This window comes from Camelus dromedarius, chromosome 8, assembly GCF_036321535.1.
Source record: "Camelus dromedarius isolate mCamDro1 chromosome 8, mCamDro1.pat, whole genome shotgun sequence".
Taxonomy (NCBI): Eukaryota; Metazoa; Chordata; class Mammalia; order Artiodactyla; family Camelidae; genus Camelus; species Camelus dromedarius.
The window spans coordinates 78,345,195-78,363,506 of record NC_087443.1 but is presented as its reverse complement, the minus strand read 5'-3'; the positions used below and the strand labels follow the sequence as shown (position 1 = coordinate 78,363,506).

At 49.9% G+C, this 18,312-nt stretch overlaps 1 protein-coding gene across 2 annotated transcripts in view; it reads left to right on the top strand.

Moving 5' to 3' along the window:
• C8H10orf90 (chromosome 8 C10orf90 homolog) overlaps nucleotides 1-17,673 on the top strand; it is a 211,619-nt gene extending 193,946 nt beyond the window's left edge. For both annotated transcript variants that reach the window (XM_010993280.3, XM_010993281.3), the window contains 3 exons: nucleotides 13,435-13,498; nucleotides 16,565-16,664; nucleotides 16,752-17,673. In XM_010993280.3, coding sequence (XP_010991582.3) covers nucleotides 13,435-13,498; nucleotides 16,565-16,664; nucleotides 16,752-16,790 — 203 coding nt within the window. In that variant the 3' untranslated portion in view covers nucleotides 16,791-17,673. The remainder of the gene's footprint in view (nucleotides 1-13,434; nucleotides 13,499-16,564; nucleotides 16,665-16,751) is intronic.
• The last annotated feature ends 639 nt before the right edge of the window (nucleotides 17,674-18,312 follow it).

The window sequence follows — 18,312 nt, the reverse complement described above, 5'->3', positions numbered from 1 at the left end:
GTGCAAACACGCATGTGAGTGCACGTGTGTGTAAGTGTTCACTGGGCTCCCTGTGTGGAGATGAGGGATTTCTGAGACCAACTGAGACTACAGACAGTCCAGGAAGCAGCATCGTAAAGGTCCTGCCTGCAGCCCCAGCCTGTCTTCACTGACTAACTCATCACCTGCAGCTTGAGTTTGCAGAGCTGATAAATGCACGGCCCCTTTCCTTGCCTGGTGGGCCGCCTGGGCCACCTTGCCTGGCTCCAGCAGTGACACAGCGGAGCCTCTCCATCCTTCTCTCAGCAGACCTTTCTTGATACCCCACTGTGCGCCACGCCCGGTCCCTGGTCTCGCAGACCTCCCCGCCTCTTGGGGACAGCACACAGGTAAAGAGGCAGTGACCTTGGGATCTGCTAAGTGCCATGAAAGGGGGTTGCCATGGAAACCCTCAGGCAGGCGGTGGACTTGCTCCCACCTTGGGGGTACCTGAGGCTCCTGATGGAGGAGACCGTGTACGGCGTTAGGATGAGTAGAGACTAGGCAGACGAGTCGTGGTGCAGGGTGAGGAGCGCAGGATGGTGCTGGGTGAGGCCGTGGAAGCACCGTGGGGAGCGGTCGCTGGGTGCCCAGTTCAGCTACGGCTGGGCTGTAAAATGGGGGAGGAAAGCAGAGGGGGAGAGGGACCGGCCAAAGAGGAGCCCAGGGAGGTTACCAGGCTTTGTATATGCTGCCCGTGAGTTTCACTGTGTTCTGTGGTCGAGGCTGAGACAGGCGCTCCAGGTAAGATGTGACGGGGGCTGGCCAGGCAGGGCAGTGGAATGCAGAAGGGTGACAGGTGCAGGGGTTCTGGGTGACAGCATCAGTGGAACGTGGGGCTGCCAAGTTTGGGAGAGAAGACGAGACTCCAGGAGGCTGGAGGAGGAGGGCAGGAGGCCGGGCTTTGCTCTCAGTGTCTGAGGTCACTGACTCTCATCCGTGGGCCTCTCTCTCCTTCCCAAGTCAGGGCTTCGCCTCTGCACTTCTCCAGGGCTGCCCAGGGCTACAGGCAGGGCTTCTTCCTCATCTCTGCTCAGCTCCTGGGGTCTGGGGACTGGCGTCTGGGGCTGTTCAAAGGCTGACCATCACCTGGGAATCAGTGTTCCAGAATGAGCCATTGCTTCTGCCTTGGGGGATGAATCTGGGACAGGACGGGCTGCAAGCCTGTGGGAAGTATCGTTCCCGCACTCATAAGTAGTAGGCCTAGTGCCTCCCAGTGACCAGCCTGTGGCTTTATCCTGCCCCACTGCAGCTCCCCAAGCTGGGCCCTCACCATCTCCCCCTGGTCCGGGGGTCCAGCATTCCAGCCTCCCTGGATTCCCTCTGCCCCCTGCTGCCCAGACCCCTCCAACCTGACTTGCCCACCTGCCTGCTTTTCCCAGTTGGTCTCATTGGCTGTCCTTCCTTACCTCTGGGAACATTCACAATCAGGGGCCCCAAACCACCTGACAGAAGCCTTGTCTGTCCCTCTTCCTGCCTAACCTTGCTAGCCTGTCTCAAGTCCAGCCTCTGTCTCAGTCTCTCCCCCCAAGGCTCTTTCCTCTGATTCCTGTGATGCACGACTTGGGCCACGTGGGGACTTTCACTTCTCACTTGAGCACCTTGTTCTTTATAAGTCACTGCTGCCACCTGCACTCAGTGCCAAGGCTGGTTCAAGAGCCTGGCAGTCACAGCCCAGGGCTGCCTTACCTCTGTCTTGGCTTCTTTCCCCTCTGGCTGACTGGATGGTCTTTGTGGCTCTTCCAGATTGTCCCTTAACCTGTGAATGTGTAGGAAACCCATCAGGAAGACGGTTTCAGGAAAACCCCTCTTCCAGGAAGCCCTCCCTGACTACTCCCATCCAGTTTCCACCTCCCCACCTCTTCCAGTCTGAGCCCTCCAGTCTGTTGTATCTCTCTCTCTTGCCTGCCTTCTTACCTTTTCACTTTGGATTATGGTCCTGTGGGTGTACCAAAAAATTTTCGATTCTAAATGCCAGCAGGCGCACAGCACACCAAGTCACTCAGGGAAGCTCTCTCTGCTGCATGTAGCAAAGCAGACTCACTTAATCTGAATTACATTATCCACACTTCCCAAGGTGAGCCAAGTCCTACCCATTTAAATCATGGAGCAGTAGAGGAGTGGAATTCTCCAGAAGGCACTGCAGAATGCCTTCTCTGGCAGATCTGTTTCCACTGATGATTTTTGGCTGGAGCAAGTATTAAAATTAATTTGCATTCCCTGAGCGTCTAGCTGTAGCAGTGACCCAGCAGATATGCGATGGCTGGGGAAGTCATGGCAGTAATAAGAATGTGCTGTTCATCACGCAGCCTGCTGAGCGCTGGCCACACCGTCCCTGCTCTGGCTGATCTGATCTTGTGAATGTCTTTCCACCAATCATCTGAATAAATATTTGGGGCTAGTTCTCCCAGTATTACTCACAAAGGAATTTTAAAATGTACTTATCAGATAAAAGTAAATTGTTACTTCATCCGTCTGCAAGGAAAACAAGAAGCGTGATATAGCGAAAAGACCATTTCCCTGATTCAAAGTCATCTGCATGTACGCTATTGCTGGTGTCCTTCACGGACTGGTGAGAAAGGTGTTGTGTCTTTTTCTAAGAAACAGGGGAAGAAAAGATCAAATTATGTCTGTTGATCAGCAGTAGACCTACAGGACAGTGTTCTTTCCAATTAAAATAATGTGGAGGAAAAACACAGAACTGCAGAGTGGTAAGGAAAAATGTCTTGATGGGAAATCTCCCAATTGCCTGGATTTTATTTTCCAAATGATTTCCCTTTTATCCCACAGCGCAGCTCAGCAATAAACCTTGCAGTGACACCAAGGATATAAATCTACTTGGCAACCAGCATGAAAGTTTATTCATCATCTATAAATCACCATATTTTGTGGTTCTCTAAAAAATGCCGGGAAACCCTGGAATTGGAGCAAATAAGACTTTTATATCCATAGCCAGTCTTTCAGACATGTACTGGATGTTGCTGTTTGGTGAAGTGTGTGATCTGAGCCATTTTAAAGTTCCTTTGCATGAGTAATTTAAAGTTGCCTTTCAACACACACACACGTTCTTAAGAAAATGTGAAAGTACACCGGGTTTTCTTTATATTATATAAATTACATTATCTTTCTATATAAATATATAGATTAAATCCTAGTCTATAGTCACAAATAACTTTGAAAATTGAGAACTAATTATAGCTTCTAACATTGTGCAGTTTTCATGTTTCTCCCTGGCTTCCCTAAACCTAGACTATGCAAAGTGCATGCCACAGGGAGAGCAATCCCTTCAGATTCCTGGAGAAATGTATTGTGCACTGTATTCTCTTAGAGGTTTACAATGCCCAGTGTGTGTTAAAGGCACTGATAAGTCCTGCAACAGTGAAGACTGCTTACATTTGTTTAAGCTCATTTTCCCTAAACTTCTTTGACCTTGGAATGCTTTTATCTAATTCTTGACAGTCCACATTTGAGACATAGCTCTAGAAATCTTTGCTTTTGTAAATATCTACCACAATTTGCCAAGAAACCCCAACCCCAGAGTTCCAATCTGCCATTTCCCACAGAAATTTGGGGCTGTGGGAAGGAGGTCTCACTCTCATTATCTGAATCCCTTTGGTCTAGCAATGTCTGAAAGCGACAGTTGAAGGGCCTGGGGACCCCGGGCAGTGGGGCATGGTGCCGATTTCACAGTCTGTGGCTGGCTTGCCTCATTGGAAGTTTGTCCAGAGACAGGCTCTGCCTGGACCTCTCTCCATGTGGGCTGCCCCAGCATCTGTAACAGTGCCATCACGCTGTCACCCAACAGAGTCCATCAGAGAAAGAGGAGCCATTCACAATCCCTTTGGAAAGCACTTCACAAATGTCACAATAACCAGGGAGGGTGGCGTGTCCCTACCAAGAGCTGAGAAAGTGGCTAGAGGGAGCAAGAAACTGCCGGGGGACTGACTGTGTAACTAGGGCAGAGGCTGGCTTTCCCTGTGACTCAGGCAGCTGAATCAGACTATGCCACTGGGGGCCCTGGGACTGGTGACCTGATTGTCTGTTTCCATGGCATGGAGAAGTTCTCCAAACCCTCAGTGTGGGGTGGCTAGACTCATTAAGTGAAAATACAGGATGCCTGGTTAAATTTGCGTTTCACAGCATCAAGACATCTTTTAGCGTACGTATGTCCCAAATATTGCATGGGATATACTTATGGTAAAAAACGTTTCATTGTTGATCTAAAAGGCAAGTGTAACTAGGCATCTTGTATTATATTTGGCAAGCCTTCCTCAGAGCCTGGGAACCCATGTCGGGACTTGATTCTTTTCCTAACGCTCTTGTTACCTTCTCTCAGGGGTCCTCGAACCTGAGCAAGTGTCAGAGTCACTTGGAGGGCTTGTGACCTCTCAGACCACTGGGCTAGCCCCAGGATTTCTGATGCAGGGGACCTGGGGTGGGGCCAAGCATTTGCATGTGTGATGAGTCCCCAGGCGTTGCTGACACTACTGGTTCAGGGACTGAATGGGAAGCAAAGCCACAAGGATGTTGGCATTTATGTGAAAATGTAAGGCTCACTTTGAGAAGCACAACCATCTATCTTCTGCAGAGCACAGACATCCCCTTGATTCCATCAGTGATAATTCTCAAGCCTCTGTTTTTCACCCTCTTTTAAATTAATTAATTTAATTGAAGTTTAGTTGATTTACAATGTTGTGCTAATTTCTGGTGTGTAGCACAGTGATTCATTCATACATAAATATATATATTCCTTTTCAGATTCTTTTTCATTATAGGCCATTACAAGGTGTTGAATATAGTTCCCTGGGCTGTACAGTAGGACCTTGTTGTTTATCTATTTTGTATATAGTAGTTAAGATCTATGAATCCTAAATTCCCAATTTATCCCTCCCTACCTCCTTTTACCCCTGGTAACCATAAGTTTGTTTTCTATGTCTGTGAATGTGTCTCTGTTTTGTAAATAGGTTCATTTGTGTCTTTTTTTTTTTTTTTTTTTTTTTTTTTTTTTTTTAGATTCCATATATAAGTGGTATAGTGTTTGTCTTTCTCTTTCTGGCTTCATTTAGTATGACAATCTCCAGGTCCATGCAAATGGCATTATTTTATTTTTATGGCTGGGTAGTATTCCATTATGTGTGTGTGTGTGTGTGTGTGTGTGTGTGTGTGTGTGTGTGTTTGTGTATTACAACTTCTTTATGCAGTCATCTGTGAATGGACATTTAGGTTGCTTCCATGTCTTGGCTATTGTAAATAGTGCTGCTATGAACATTGGGGTGCATGTGTCTTTTCAAATTAGTGTTTTTGCCTTTTCCCGATATATGCCCAGGAGGGGGATTGCTGGATAATAGGGTAAGTTTATTTTCAGTTTTTTAAGGACTCTCCATACTGTGTTCCATAATGGCTATATCAAACTACTACCAACAATGTAGGAGTGCTCCCTTTTCTCCACACCCTCTCCAGCATTTATTGCTTGTGGACTTTTTAATGATGGCCATTCTGATCTATTTGAGAGTATACCTCATTTGTAGTTTTTGTTTGCATTTCTCTGATAATTCACGCTATTGAGCATTTTTTCATGTGCCTATTGGCCATTTGTATGTCTTCTTTGGAGAAATGCTTCTTTGGGTCTTCTGCCCACTTTTGGATTGGGTTGTCTTTCTTTTTGTTATTGAGTTGTATGAGCTGTTTATATATGCTGGAAATTAAGTCCGTGTCAGTTGCATAGTTTGCAAATATTTTTCTCACATTCTATATGTTGTCTTTTTGTTTTATGTATGGCTTCACTTGCTGTGCAAAAGCTTGTAAGTTTAATTAGGTCACATTTGTTTATTTTTGCTTTTATTTCTATCGCCCTAGGAGAACATTGCTAAGATTTAAGTCAGAGAATGTTTTGCCTATGTTTTCTTCTAGGAGGTTTATGATGTCTTGTCTTACGTTTAGGTCTTTAAGCCATTTTGAGTTTATTTTTGAGTATGGAGTGAGAGAGTGTTCTAACTTCATTGATTTACCTGAAGCTGTCCAGCTCCCCCAACACCACTTGTCGAAGAGATTGTCTTTTCCCCATTGTATATTCTTGCCTCCTTTGTCAAAGATTAATTGAGTGTAGGTCTGTGAGTTTATTTCTGGGCTCTCTGTTCTGATGCATTGACCCACATCTCTGTTTTTGTGCCAATGCCATGCTGTCTTGATGACTGTAGCTCTGTAGTATTGTCTGAAGTCTGGGAGGGTTACTCCTCCAGCTTCATTCTTTTTCTTCAGTATTGCTTTGGCATTTCTGAGTCTTTTGTGATTGCATATAAAGTTTAGGATTATTTGTTCCAGTTCTGTGAAAAGTGTCCTGTGTGTCAGTTCTGAGGCCTCTTACCTACTGGCTTTGAGATCTGAGGCTAGGTTACCAAACTGCAAGACCCCAGTTTGCTCACCATTGAAGAGAAGAGCCGCTTTCCTGAGTCACAGGATTAATTAAATCATGGTGGGGCCCCCGGGTGCTTAACAAGTGCTGCTAGTTAGCATCCTTGCTGCCATTGGCGTCTCCATGGTTACAATGCACTTTCATATGGACCATTCCCGTGAGACCTTCCAAGGACCTTTAAAGCAGATACTGCCCCTGCACTGAGCAGAGACGGAGGGAAAGTCAGCAAGCTCGAGCCACCAGTCCCAGGGCACAGAGCGCTGAGCTGAAGCCTAAACTGACCCACAGGCCTTCAGACTTGGACCACAAAGCGACCCTTTTCTCACAGTGCAGAGAGTCAGGCCAGAGGAAGCATCAGCCTGACATCATAAAAGCACCATGCTTCATTTACTGATGCTCGTATTATTTTCATGTAAGCAGAAACACACGATGAATTTCCTGCCATGTGCAGTGAGGTCACTAATTAAATCTCAGCAGCTGGGTGAAGCTGCCCAGCTGCCTCTGGTTTGCCTGCAACTTCCCCAATGTGCTCGTTGCAGGAAACACCGAACATGGCTTTGCCAGCGCCAGCAGGGCTCCCCCCCACCCCGCCTTAAAATGCACATTTTAGGCAACTGACAGGAGCCCTTGGCAGACGCTCAGTTTCTAAGCATCTGGTTTTGAGTAAGGATCTGGGTTGGTTTGCAAATCTATGACCCTGCAGACACCAGGGTGAACTGAATTTGCACGGTTTCATTTTGTTCCAAGGTGGCCTGGTGCCGGGGACCCAAGATAGGAAGGAGGTGGCACGGAAGAGAGCCACCACCGATGGGGGCCAGCCTCCCTCTTCGGCCCCGTGGATTTCATGGGGAGGCTTAGACCCCTTTGTCCCTTGCTACATCTCTTGAGGAGTAACTGGAAGATAAATAGAAATGTTCACTTTTGGTGTCTTTGGCCACAGAGCTGCAGTATGAACCAGGGCATCAGGGATGTCGGTCAGGGGAGAAGCAAATAGACTAGAAGGGACTCCCCCTTGTCCTCCAGGGGTTCACGAGCCACTTGGGGAGGGAGTTGGCCAGGTAGACAGCCAAGTAAACCGAGTCTGGAACCGTATAGGAGAGGACCCTGGGGGCCGGGGGGGAAGGGAGCTTAGGGTGGAGCTCTTGGGTCCAAGAGAGAGAGAGGTGGATAGCATTGGGGATTGTATTAAGACTCCATTTCTCTCCAATAATTGTCTTTCACAGACATGCTTGACTTGGAGATCTGGTTCCTCTAGTTGGGGACACTGGAGCCGTGGTCCCCAGGCCTTATCCACCAATGCCGCATCAAGGCTTCTCCTGTTACGATCTGTGGGAGGCTCATGGGCCTCCAGTGTGCTTGGTGGGCCGTCCTCCTTGCCACCCCATTGCCCAGGTGTGAGCCCCTTCTCAAATCCATCCTTTAGCTGCCAGCTCTCTATCTGTTCATGGAAGCCTTGAGATGACGATCCAGCTCTAACCTTGAGGATAAATCTGTACGTGCAGGAGCTGAGCTTTCTGCCAAGAGAGCCATCTTCTCATCTCCAGCCAGAAGCCCTCTGACAGCTCACTTCTTGTACTGAGCCTGAAGAGAGAAATAGATGTCTCTGCAGACTTCTGGTCTGTTTTTCAGTTCTTAGTTTTGTATGCCTTTTGCCAGAAGGGTCGGAAAACCTCGTTGCATTTCCAAACTGTGATATCAGCATCTCTTTCGTGTCTGAGTGGTAATTGTCACAGAGCATCACTTTTATCTAAAAGGAACATGCAGGGTCCACCCACCTTCTGGACCCAAGAATGGGCTGCTCAGCAAGTGGATCTGACATTCAGGAGCAGGATTCCACAGGAGGGTGGAAGGGATTCCCAGCAACAGCTTTTATCATCACAAGGGCACTTTGGAGGCAAACAAGCTATGAGTCTTTAACTCGCTTTTCTATGGCATAATGCACACTGTTTAATTTTCTGGAGGGCTAATTAGTCCAAGGTAGACCACTCGGCAGTTGCCAACATCAGCAAATCAGAGGTCTCACCGAGGCGAGCAGAGTGGAAATGATGTGCAAGTAGCTGCATTTAACTCCTGAAAACCACGATGTGATTTTTCTAGTGGCAGGAAGGCCACTGCTCACTGGCTTTGACACTGACATAATGAACAGCCTTGTGACCTTAGAATACACGCATACTGAGGTCCTATCCTGGAGGAAGAATCCTCTAGAGATTTTCCTTCTTATATTCCTGTAGAGATTTTCTTCCTTAAAACAGCCTATTTCCATTCCTTTGGGGAGGCTCAGACTTTAACAGCAGATTCTGGGCAGTGTGGACCTGGCATCTCCACTCCAAACTGGCTGTTGGCTTCTGGCCGGATTCTCTCCACCAGTCACCTGTCTCGGTTTTGTTTTTTAAGATGGGGGAAGCCCATTCGAAAGGATGCTTCAAAGGTGCTCAGGGTGACTGCAGAACATCAGCTTCTGGGAGGGCACTGCAGTAATAAATCCAGTGTGCACTTGATTATCGTTTAGATCACTTGTTCAATAAGAAAAATGAAGCTTTGCAATCAGAGCTGCGGGTACGGGCTCTGTGCGGAGGAGACTGAGCTCTGGCCTCATGAACAGCTCATCGTGCTGGGGTCCGGGTGATCCTCCTGGTGACACTGTCCGCTGTCTGAACGTTGAGGCCACCTGTCCCTGGGCATGCACGCGTGTTTGCACACTTGTGTGGTGAAGTTTATAATATCCCCGTGTCTTTGTAGAGATGAATGGGACGTCGGGGCTTGGCTTTCGCTCAGCTGCGAAGAACGGCCCCAGAAGCACCGAAATCTTGGTCCCTGGTTGTTTGCTGCCTTTGAACCAGGCAAGGGCTTGGCGCGTCTGGCCTTGTCGCGTGTACTTAGCAACAGGCCAGCAGTTTGGATGAAATAATGAGCAGACACAAGAGATTCAGGGTTTTTTTTTTAAAAAAGGATTTTCCAGAAAGACAGAAATGGGCAATTTGTGATTTAATTGGGGAAAAAAAGTCTATTTGAATGATAATGAGAGATAAATAGATCCTCAGTTCTCTTTCCTCCACATTAGTGAATTACAATACACGAAGCTCCCAAGAAACACGGAAGACCCGTAAGCAGGCTGAAAATGGTTCTCACCAGTCACTTTAATTTTATCAAGGCAGAGTCTCCCTTAAAAGGGAATTGATAAATAGGATTTCGCTGTATTTTTGAGCAAAGAGCGTGCAGAACGGATTCCATCCCATGAAATAAGGTCCCCAGCGGAGCCTGCCGTACGTGTCCTCGAAGAAGCCTCTGTTGCTGCAGGCCGGGCCCCCTGGCCCTGCTGTGTCTCTGCCTGGGCCACCTTCCTCCCGGCCCTCCTGCCACCCCTCCTCCCACCATCAGGGCACCTCTTTGTTTTTCAAGATTCAGCTTGGCTGTCTCCTGCTGTGGATCCTCCCCAGCCGCGCCCCTTCCCTGGTGGACCGTGCATCCCCCGTGAGCCCCTCCCTGCGCAGGCGTGGGTCCTGGCATCTGAAGGCTTCAGGTATCTGGCTCTCACGCTGGACTCTGAGTCCTTAATCTTGTTGATCTTTGAGTCAGCCGAGCGCCAGAGAGGTGAAAACTCAACAGTCATCAGTGAAGGATTGTTTCAACCCGAAGCCTGGTTTTCTCTCCCATCTTCACAGCTCACTTTGCTCAAGTTCGGTGTAGACAAGTCCTGCGTCCTCCCACTTCCCAGCTGTGCTGAGCACTACCCTCTCTGGCTTCCCCGGAGGCGATGGACTGACCTGTCTCCCCGCTTCCTGCCATGTTTGAATCTCCTCTGCCCTGTTCGTGCATCTTCTGAGCAGTCGCTGGAGTCATCCTTTGACGATCCATATCGGATCTCCTGTTTAGAACCCCGCATGGCTCTCCGTCTCTCTTACTCTGAAGGAAAACTCAGCAGGCTTGCAAATCTCCCTAATAGGCTTGCAAAAGCCAACACGGATGATTCCCACCTCTGGTGCCCAGTAGAATCATAGAAGGTTCTGGCACGGATTCCAGTGCTCATGTGAGGAAATCGGATTCCCAGGTGGTGAAGGGCAGCCTCGGTGGATAAGCACAGCTGTCTTTGCTCTCGCCTCTACTCCCTTCTGCCCTCGTGCCCTCCTCCCTCACGCTGCGTGCGCCACGGCCCCCGTTCCTTCCTTCCTCGCCCCTCTGCTGGCCCCCACGGGTGGTCATGTGGGTCGTGGTTTAAGTATCTCCTCCCCTGACCTCCCCAGTCTCCTCTGACCGTGTGGCTGTGATTCGGTTTTGTCATAGCACTTACCCAATACTTTGCAACTGGTCTGTTAGTTAACTGACGTCTCCTTTGACAAGTGAGGTCTCAAGGTCACAAGATGTCGTTTTCTTTCCCTCCTGTGCATCCCCTGAAGACACAGTAGGTGCTCGTTAAATGCAGAAGGAAGGAGGAGGAGAAAGGAATTTAGGGATGGTCTCACGGGAAGTGGACTAGTGCTTGTCCACGCTTCCAAAAGGCCGATTCTGTGCCCGGGGGTTGGTGGCGTGTTCTGAGGCTAACAGCATGTGTGGACGTGGCTGCACCGATCTGGACTGAAACCCAGCTCTGCCACTCACGTGTTCACTGCAAGAACCTGAGCAAGAAACCCTTGGCCCTTTGAGCTTCGATTTCCCCAGCCCTAAAATACAAAGACTGATGAGCAGGTCGCAGGGTTGGGGTGAAGATCTACTGAGATTCAGTAAGCACCAACGGTCCATTAGGGATAGTAATGCCGACCCTCAGGTATCAGCCTGTCCCCTCCCCTCTGCTTTGCCAGTTCCCCTCTCAAAGTGCCAAGTAGAGTTCTTTTCACTCTAGTGACTGGGGAGCCGTTTGTGACACACTTGATTTATTTCAAACAACTTCCTCCAGGGAGGTAGGGCCCCCCTTTCGTCCCCTCTCTTTCCTGGTGGGCCTGGTGTTGTTATGAAAACTCAGAGTCAACAGCAACCAACCGAGGTGAGGGGTGGCGCCCACCAGCGGGGGTTGGCCCTCTTGGATACAAACCTGCTTGTCTTGCACTTAACATGGGCTGCTGGGCCCAGAATTTAAAACTGTGCTGAGGCACAGCAGGCCAAGAAGAATTCAGGGGGAAAAAAAGAAAACAAAGCAGCAGAGGTGCCAAACAGCTCACAGATGTTTTTATTTCCTCTTGGAAAAAAAGACTGAAGCTTGATTGTGTTATCAGGTGCTCTAAAGAAACAAACTGAAATGAAACGAAACAAAAACAAAGCTAATTTCTGAGGTAGACCACATATAATTGGATGGGGATGATAAAAAGGTTATACATGCGGCTTGTCACAGTTTTGTCCCCTGGGGGCACCAGGAATGTGTCCACAGTGGCCTCAGCTCGCTCCCGAGCGCGCCTGGGGAACGCCAGAGCGGACTGGACTCATTCTCCGTCCGAGGCTCCGTCTCCATGTCTGTGAGTGCGAGACCCCAGATGGACACGTTTGCTTGCCCGAGACCTTGATGCTCTAAGGCAACACCCATTTCTCTGGAGCGCAGTCGGCTTTCCCTGAGGCCCTGGGCTCTGGCCCGGTCCCGTCTGGAGCGCGAGTGGAGGACGGGCACTGGGAGGCACCTCGGCTGATCTTTCTTCACAGCGCCGTTGGCTTTCCTCATCACAGGGCCCAGCACCTTCCGGGAGACTGGAGGGGTGTCCCCTGCCCTGGGAGAATCCTGATTTCTTCCTCCTTTCTCTTATTTCCCCCTTGGATTTCCTCTCTGAAGCTGAGCAATGGCGCCATTTTCCTTTTTCGTTTATAACCAGACAGAACACAGGCTGACCGTGTCATTTCCGTCCTGTGATTCAGTAGCTGTGTTACAGTTCCCTGGAGCGGGGTAGACTTTTCATCCCTACCTCTGTTCCCCCTTCTTGTCTCTTCCTGGAAATGTCTGCCTGTTCTCAAGCCTGAGAAGTCGCCAGTGGCTCCACTGGAGAGCTGAGCGAGGGGGGCGGGCCCAGGTCGGGGAGGCTGATGGAAACCTGGTGGGGTCTGGGCTGGGACCACAGGAAGCCCCCCTCAACTCCATGGTTCTCGGCAGGGACGCTGAGCTGCCTGTCCACGTGTGCTGAGTGAGGCAGGTGAGCTGGTGACCGTCCAGGTGTCCCAGACGGTGTGTGTGGCGGCTGCTCAGCTGCTCCCCACGCAGTGAGCACCCCAGGAGCAGTTTTCTGGGCCAGACTCGGCTAATCTATGGGGCTGAGAGTCTCACGGAAATTTCAGGGTTATTGCCAGAGGGTCTCCACGGTTTCTCTTTTAAACACAGACCATTTTTAAATGCGCCATCTGAAAACATCATTGTGGTTAATAATATGTACTGACACTAAAAAAAAGACATTCCGGACTCGGTGACTTTTAGCCACTAAGCACTTTCTCGAAGGACACTAGGCAGACGTTACTATCATGTTGTCGTCCGTGATACTGTTTGACACTGGAGAGGGCTCATTACTCCATCAGAAAGGATGCAGAGGCTGAGCGTCCTGACGGAGGGCTACGGTTGTGAGGGAAAAATCTTGCTCCCGAAGTATTCTTGCGATTGCTGGGAGATTTCCTTGTCCTCAGAGGCACCCAAAACCTAGTGTGGAGATGTTTCTACGGACACAGTGACCTCACACCCAGGGCTGTGCTCTGAGAATCACACTGACGCGTTTTGCGCCCCCTTGGCTCTGCCCCAGCAGGCCGTGGCCCCTTCTTGCTCAACAAAGCAGGCAAAGGAGTCGCTGTCCACAAAGTCTGTGACGTGCTCACCCTGGATGTCACGCTGTATTTAACTCCCGTCAGGCCGCCCTGTCGGTTTTGATCCCAGTACCGCAGTTTACGGTGTGTGTCTACCGAGTCCTGCGGTATTTGTTAACAGGCTGGGGCTGAGACTGAGACCCACGACGGAGTGTGAACTAAGTCCGCCACGATGTTTCTCAAGAAACGTGCAACGTCCGGACCTTCTGAAATGAACCTTCTTTCTGTTTTTTTTTTTCCAGATAACTTGTTCAAACCCAAAGAGAGGTACATTTCAGAGAAGGAGATGCACATGCGATCAAAAAGGTACTTGGTTGTGTCGCGTGAGGTCGGAAGAAGTTGGGTGAGGGGGGAGAGCTGGCTTGATGAAACTGGGCGCTGTCCGCGGGGCCGCTATTTCCAGGTCCATGTTTAAGGTCTGAGGTCTTCTCGGCCATGAATTTGAAAAGCTGGCTAAAAGAAGTACGGTTGTCAGATTGCGCCTCTGGATGTCAATGTTGTTCTTGGAAAACCGTAGGAAAGCGGTGGGTCTTGGATTTGGACTGGACCTGGTAATTGGTCTCGGAGAGATTCCCCAGACTCATGACGGGGCTGTTTCTGTTCTTTCCGCTTGGCGCCCGGGGCAGGTGCTGTTTGTCATGGCGCACCTTTGCAGGTAATTTTATGAGGAGGAGAGAGACGGGGTCTCCTGAGGGCCTTGACGGGCACGGCCGGCAGGGAAGCATCCCCACTTGGAGGCCGGTGGCGCGTGGGGACCAGCAGCCGGCCTTCCCGGCGCTCCGTCCCCGGCGGGCTCCACCGCAGCACTCCCTGTTCTGCTTGGCAGGTTGCTGGCCTAGAAGCCCTTTCATTCTCACCAACACACAAAAGCTGCCGTTCTTTCTGAGACCTGGCCTCCCAACCAAAATGTAATAACTCGGCCGTGTTTGCCAGGTTCATGCAAGTAAAATGTCGTTAGCTTATAACAAGGTGTCTAGCTCTGGGAGGAATTACGATGATGAAACCAAATTGATAGTGTAACTTAGGGAAACCACTGAAATCGGAAGAACACGTTTCTCCTTACTCCAGGCACAAAATCTCTGCTTTTACCCTGATTGTATTGTTTCCGTGATAATTAGCCAACCTTGGATTATCTGTTGGGAACTTCTTTGTAAATAAGAAAGTGGAAGTGAGGAGAAAGGGGACCATCCCATTAACGACCTGATTCACAGCCTCTAACTGGAGTTTTTAAAGGGCCACTGGGTTTCAGGTCCTGCCGCTTCAGAAGTGCAAAGTTGTGCGCACCTCATGCCAAAAGTATTCCCTTTTCAACTTCTTGGGAAATTCAGCCAAATTTCCCCCTCCCCGTCCCCAAACCCAAAGCTGCTCTTATGGAGACTTGCAATTAAAATAACAGCTCTTAAAGCAGCGTTTATGGACAGAGTATCACCCTATTGTTTTACTGAAGAAGACACCGAGGCTCCGAGAGGACCGATGAGTGGGGTGATGCTGCTACACACGTCGTGGCTTCCCCAGCCAGAAGCAGGGGCTCGTTGGATGCAGTCGGTCCTGGGGTGTCCACTCTGCCCTGCGGGCTGTGCCCTTAGTGAGCCCTGACCCCGGCTCACAGACCTCACTCACCCCTAGGATCACACCAGAGCTTTCTTTGCTTTTGTCTCCTTTCTTATTAATTATATTGTTGAATCGCATTTTCATCTTAAAAATTCATACAAAGGAGGTAGCTAGAGCTGAAGTCCGTCCTGATCAGCTCCGCCCTCCCTCCCCGCTTCCCTAGCCTGTCCTGTCTTCAGACACCACATGCCTCTGATCCATCCCGTGTATCCTTCCAGCCCTTTCTCTCTGCCTGAAAATAGACCTTTTTTTAAACATAGGCAGTTACCTAATTCTTAGTCATAAATGGGATCACAGTGTGTATTACCCTTCTGAAGCTTGTTTCTTTCACTTAATGTCTGTGAGGTCTTCCGGGTCAGCTGACGCCGACGGTTTCCTCATTCACGCAGAGTGGCTCGTTGCATAAACGCACATCACTTACGTAGGGCGCTCTTTTAACAAAGTGCCACAGCAGAGGCTCCAGGGGTGGGACCTGGGAGGTTTTATCCTAAACTCCCCGCATGCTCGGATGGTCTGTATTCGGAAGGTGCGTCTCTATGGATCCAAAGGGATTTCCACTGTGGGGCTTTGGGACATGTCAGCTTTCCTACTGACCCTACAGTCGTCTCCTGGTCCTTTCAAGAACAGCTCCTGGATTTGGCAGTTATGTGTTCATTTATTCATTTAGACCAAATTGACGTCCACGGCATGCCGGGCGCTGTACGTGGTGTGAGCAATTCCTGGGGCATTTTGTGCTGCATGACTGGGAGACAGCGTTGCATGAAGTCAGGCTGGAATCCCAGCCCCTCAAGCACCAGCGTCCAGACCTCCTTGGGGCTGGGCTTGGTCACTCACAGAACAGCGGGACACTGGATGTTGTTCCAACTCCAGCGAGGATTAACTGAGACAACTCATGTCAAGGGATTAGCCGAGTGCCCTGTAACCAGGACAAGGTCAGCGGCTGATGTCGCCATCATCCATGTTGTTATACTCTGTAATTCTTATTTTAACAGTGGAACGTGTTAAGCAGATGCTGTCTGGCTTTCAAACACAAGGGAAAATAAAGAAGAGATGTTTAGCTGAGCACCGTGTGTACAGCACCGCAAAAGCTCAGGCCGCGGCGTGTCCACTGTGCCCTTGGAGTTTAGCAGCAGTACTTAAACCATCTCTGATGGGAAGTAGGAAGGAAGGGCCCAGAAGAAGGGCCCCTCAGGCCCTGCTTTATCTTGGAAGCTCCTAATTTGACACCAGGACAAGAACATCACACTTAGGCCCAAGATGTCTAGGGGAACAGCTGAATCAGGAAGGCAGCGGGTGAAGAACCACACATGCAGTTTACGTGTGTGTTATTTCAGCACAGTTCCTGCTGCTTCCTCTGATCTGCCGCTCCTGTCCTGAGTCACAGGAAGGCAGAACTTGAGAGGCAGAAAGGCATTTGGTAGAAGGGAAGTTTACACGCAGAGCGGCAAAGCGGTAGGGCTGGAATCACTCCCTTTACAAGGCAGTGGTTAATTGTCACAGAGAATGCAGAGACAGGAAGAGTGGCTTCTAAACCAACAAGCAGCCGCTCCAGCTCCGCCTTGGGTGGGACTCTGGGCTGCGCGGCCTGGGCCTGGGCCGCCCACCTGCAGACCGTCAGGGAGCCCCGGGGCTCGGTGTCTCACAGACGCAAGGTGGCCCACGGGCCACCTGTCCTCTGAAACAGAAGAGCCTGCGGCCAAGGCAGGACGCGGGTCCATGGTGTCTTGCAACCATTCAGAGTGTTTTCTGCATCTGTTTCAGAATCTATAATAACCTGCCAGAAGTTAGAAAGAAAAAAGAAGACCAAAAGAAAAGGGTGATCTTACAGAGTAACAGACTCCGGGCCCAAGTCTTCAAAAAGGTAACGGCCCGGCCGCCAGCAGGTGTGACGCGTGTGGCGCACAGATGCTGACTGTGACCTTGACATCTCTGTTTCCTCCTTCCCTAGCAATTACTGGACCAGCTCCTTCAAAGGAACGCAGTCTAACCGCAGGCTGCCCTGCTGACCCTCTACCTGGACCTGGGGTGACTTCAAACGCTGGATAAACCATTAAACTTAGCATTATCTTCATGACGTGAAACATTCGACTTTTGATTTTTTTTTTTTTTCATAAAGAAAAGCACAGCTTCCTAGAATTGCTGACCCAAACTAAGCAGAAACAGGAAACCTTTGTGGGGACAGGCCACCCAGCTGTCGTGGGGTAATCAGCTCAGCGGAACCCCCTCGATGCAGTCCCTTCATTTTTTAACTTCTGAATTTTATCATTTGCTTGTGATATTTTCCACCTATCTTCTCCACCCCAGCAGAAAGGCCGTGTGCGCTCACGTGCACTTCGATGCCTGAGAGCTGGGTTGTTTTTTTTTTTTCTCGTCAAATTTCAAGGACCTGAATCTATCACTTTTAAAATACCAACCTCACCTTCTGCCCCTTCTGCCCCTTCTGCCGACTCCGAACTTCAGGTCATCACACAGTGTGTTGAAAACCTCTCCGGACGTGTGCACCATGGAACACTGGAAGCCAACTTGGGAAATAGGCGGGGCTCAGCTGGAGAGGAGGGAGCGGTGGCCCGTTGCTTTGTGGCCTGGGGTCAGAGCAGCCCTCTCCACCCCCCACCCTGCTCCCGGCTCCTTTCTTCATTTAGCACAAGAGTCTGTTTCTGTGGAATCCGTGAGCGCAGAATTGGCTGGAAAAAGTTGTAGGTAACTTGGGTGTTTTCTGCAAACCCTCCACCCCTGCCCCAAAAAGAGCTGTGTTGCTGACAACGGCCTGATGGCTCCAACTCTGCCATTTGTTCCTGCAAACATTTACAGTGTCCATTATTTATAAGTGTGTGTTTGGGGAGTTAACAGTTTTTACCAAAAATGGAAATAAATGCAATTATTACAAAAATTAAAGTATCCGTGCTCTGTGTTATGAATGGAGCAGCCAGTGCAGATGGTGTTTAGAGAGACGTAGCCTGGGTCCAGCGGGGGCCTCTGACCTGCTCCCGCCCCTCTGCCTTCTCACCATCACAGCACCCAGGTCAGAGCCCCAGGGCTTCCCAAGGCCCGGGAGAAGGTTGTTCCCAGGAAGCTGGCATGGGAGGAGCAGGGGAGGCTGTGGAGGGAAGGTTCGGGATCCTGAAGACCTGCATCTCCCCAGGAGTCTCCACAGGAATGAGAAAGAAGTTTAGGGGATTAGGCACGAGCCCCAGTGACACTTCCGTCCCCTTCCATTCTCCCACTGCTGTAGACATTGCCCCTTTTCCTAGAATGTCTCTCGTCTGCTTGTCTGTTTTCCAGTGTCTCTGGAAAACTCTTTCAAAGCTCAGCCTCTGGGTTCTCTCCTGACACTTCCCATCTGTCCTGCTCTCAGGATGAATCAACACATCAGAACCTGTGCCGTCTTGCCCAGCACGGTTGTCTGACCACACCACCAGGGGCACAGACTCTGGATTCCCATCTTGCCCACACTGCTCCCTGGTCTGTGGTCGAAGGCAGAGGTATCAGCCTGGATCCCATCAGGAGAG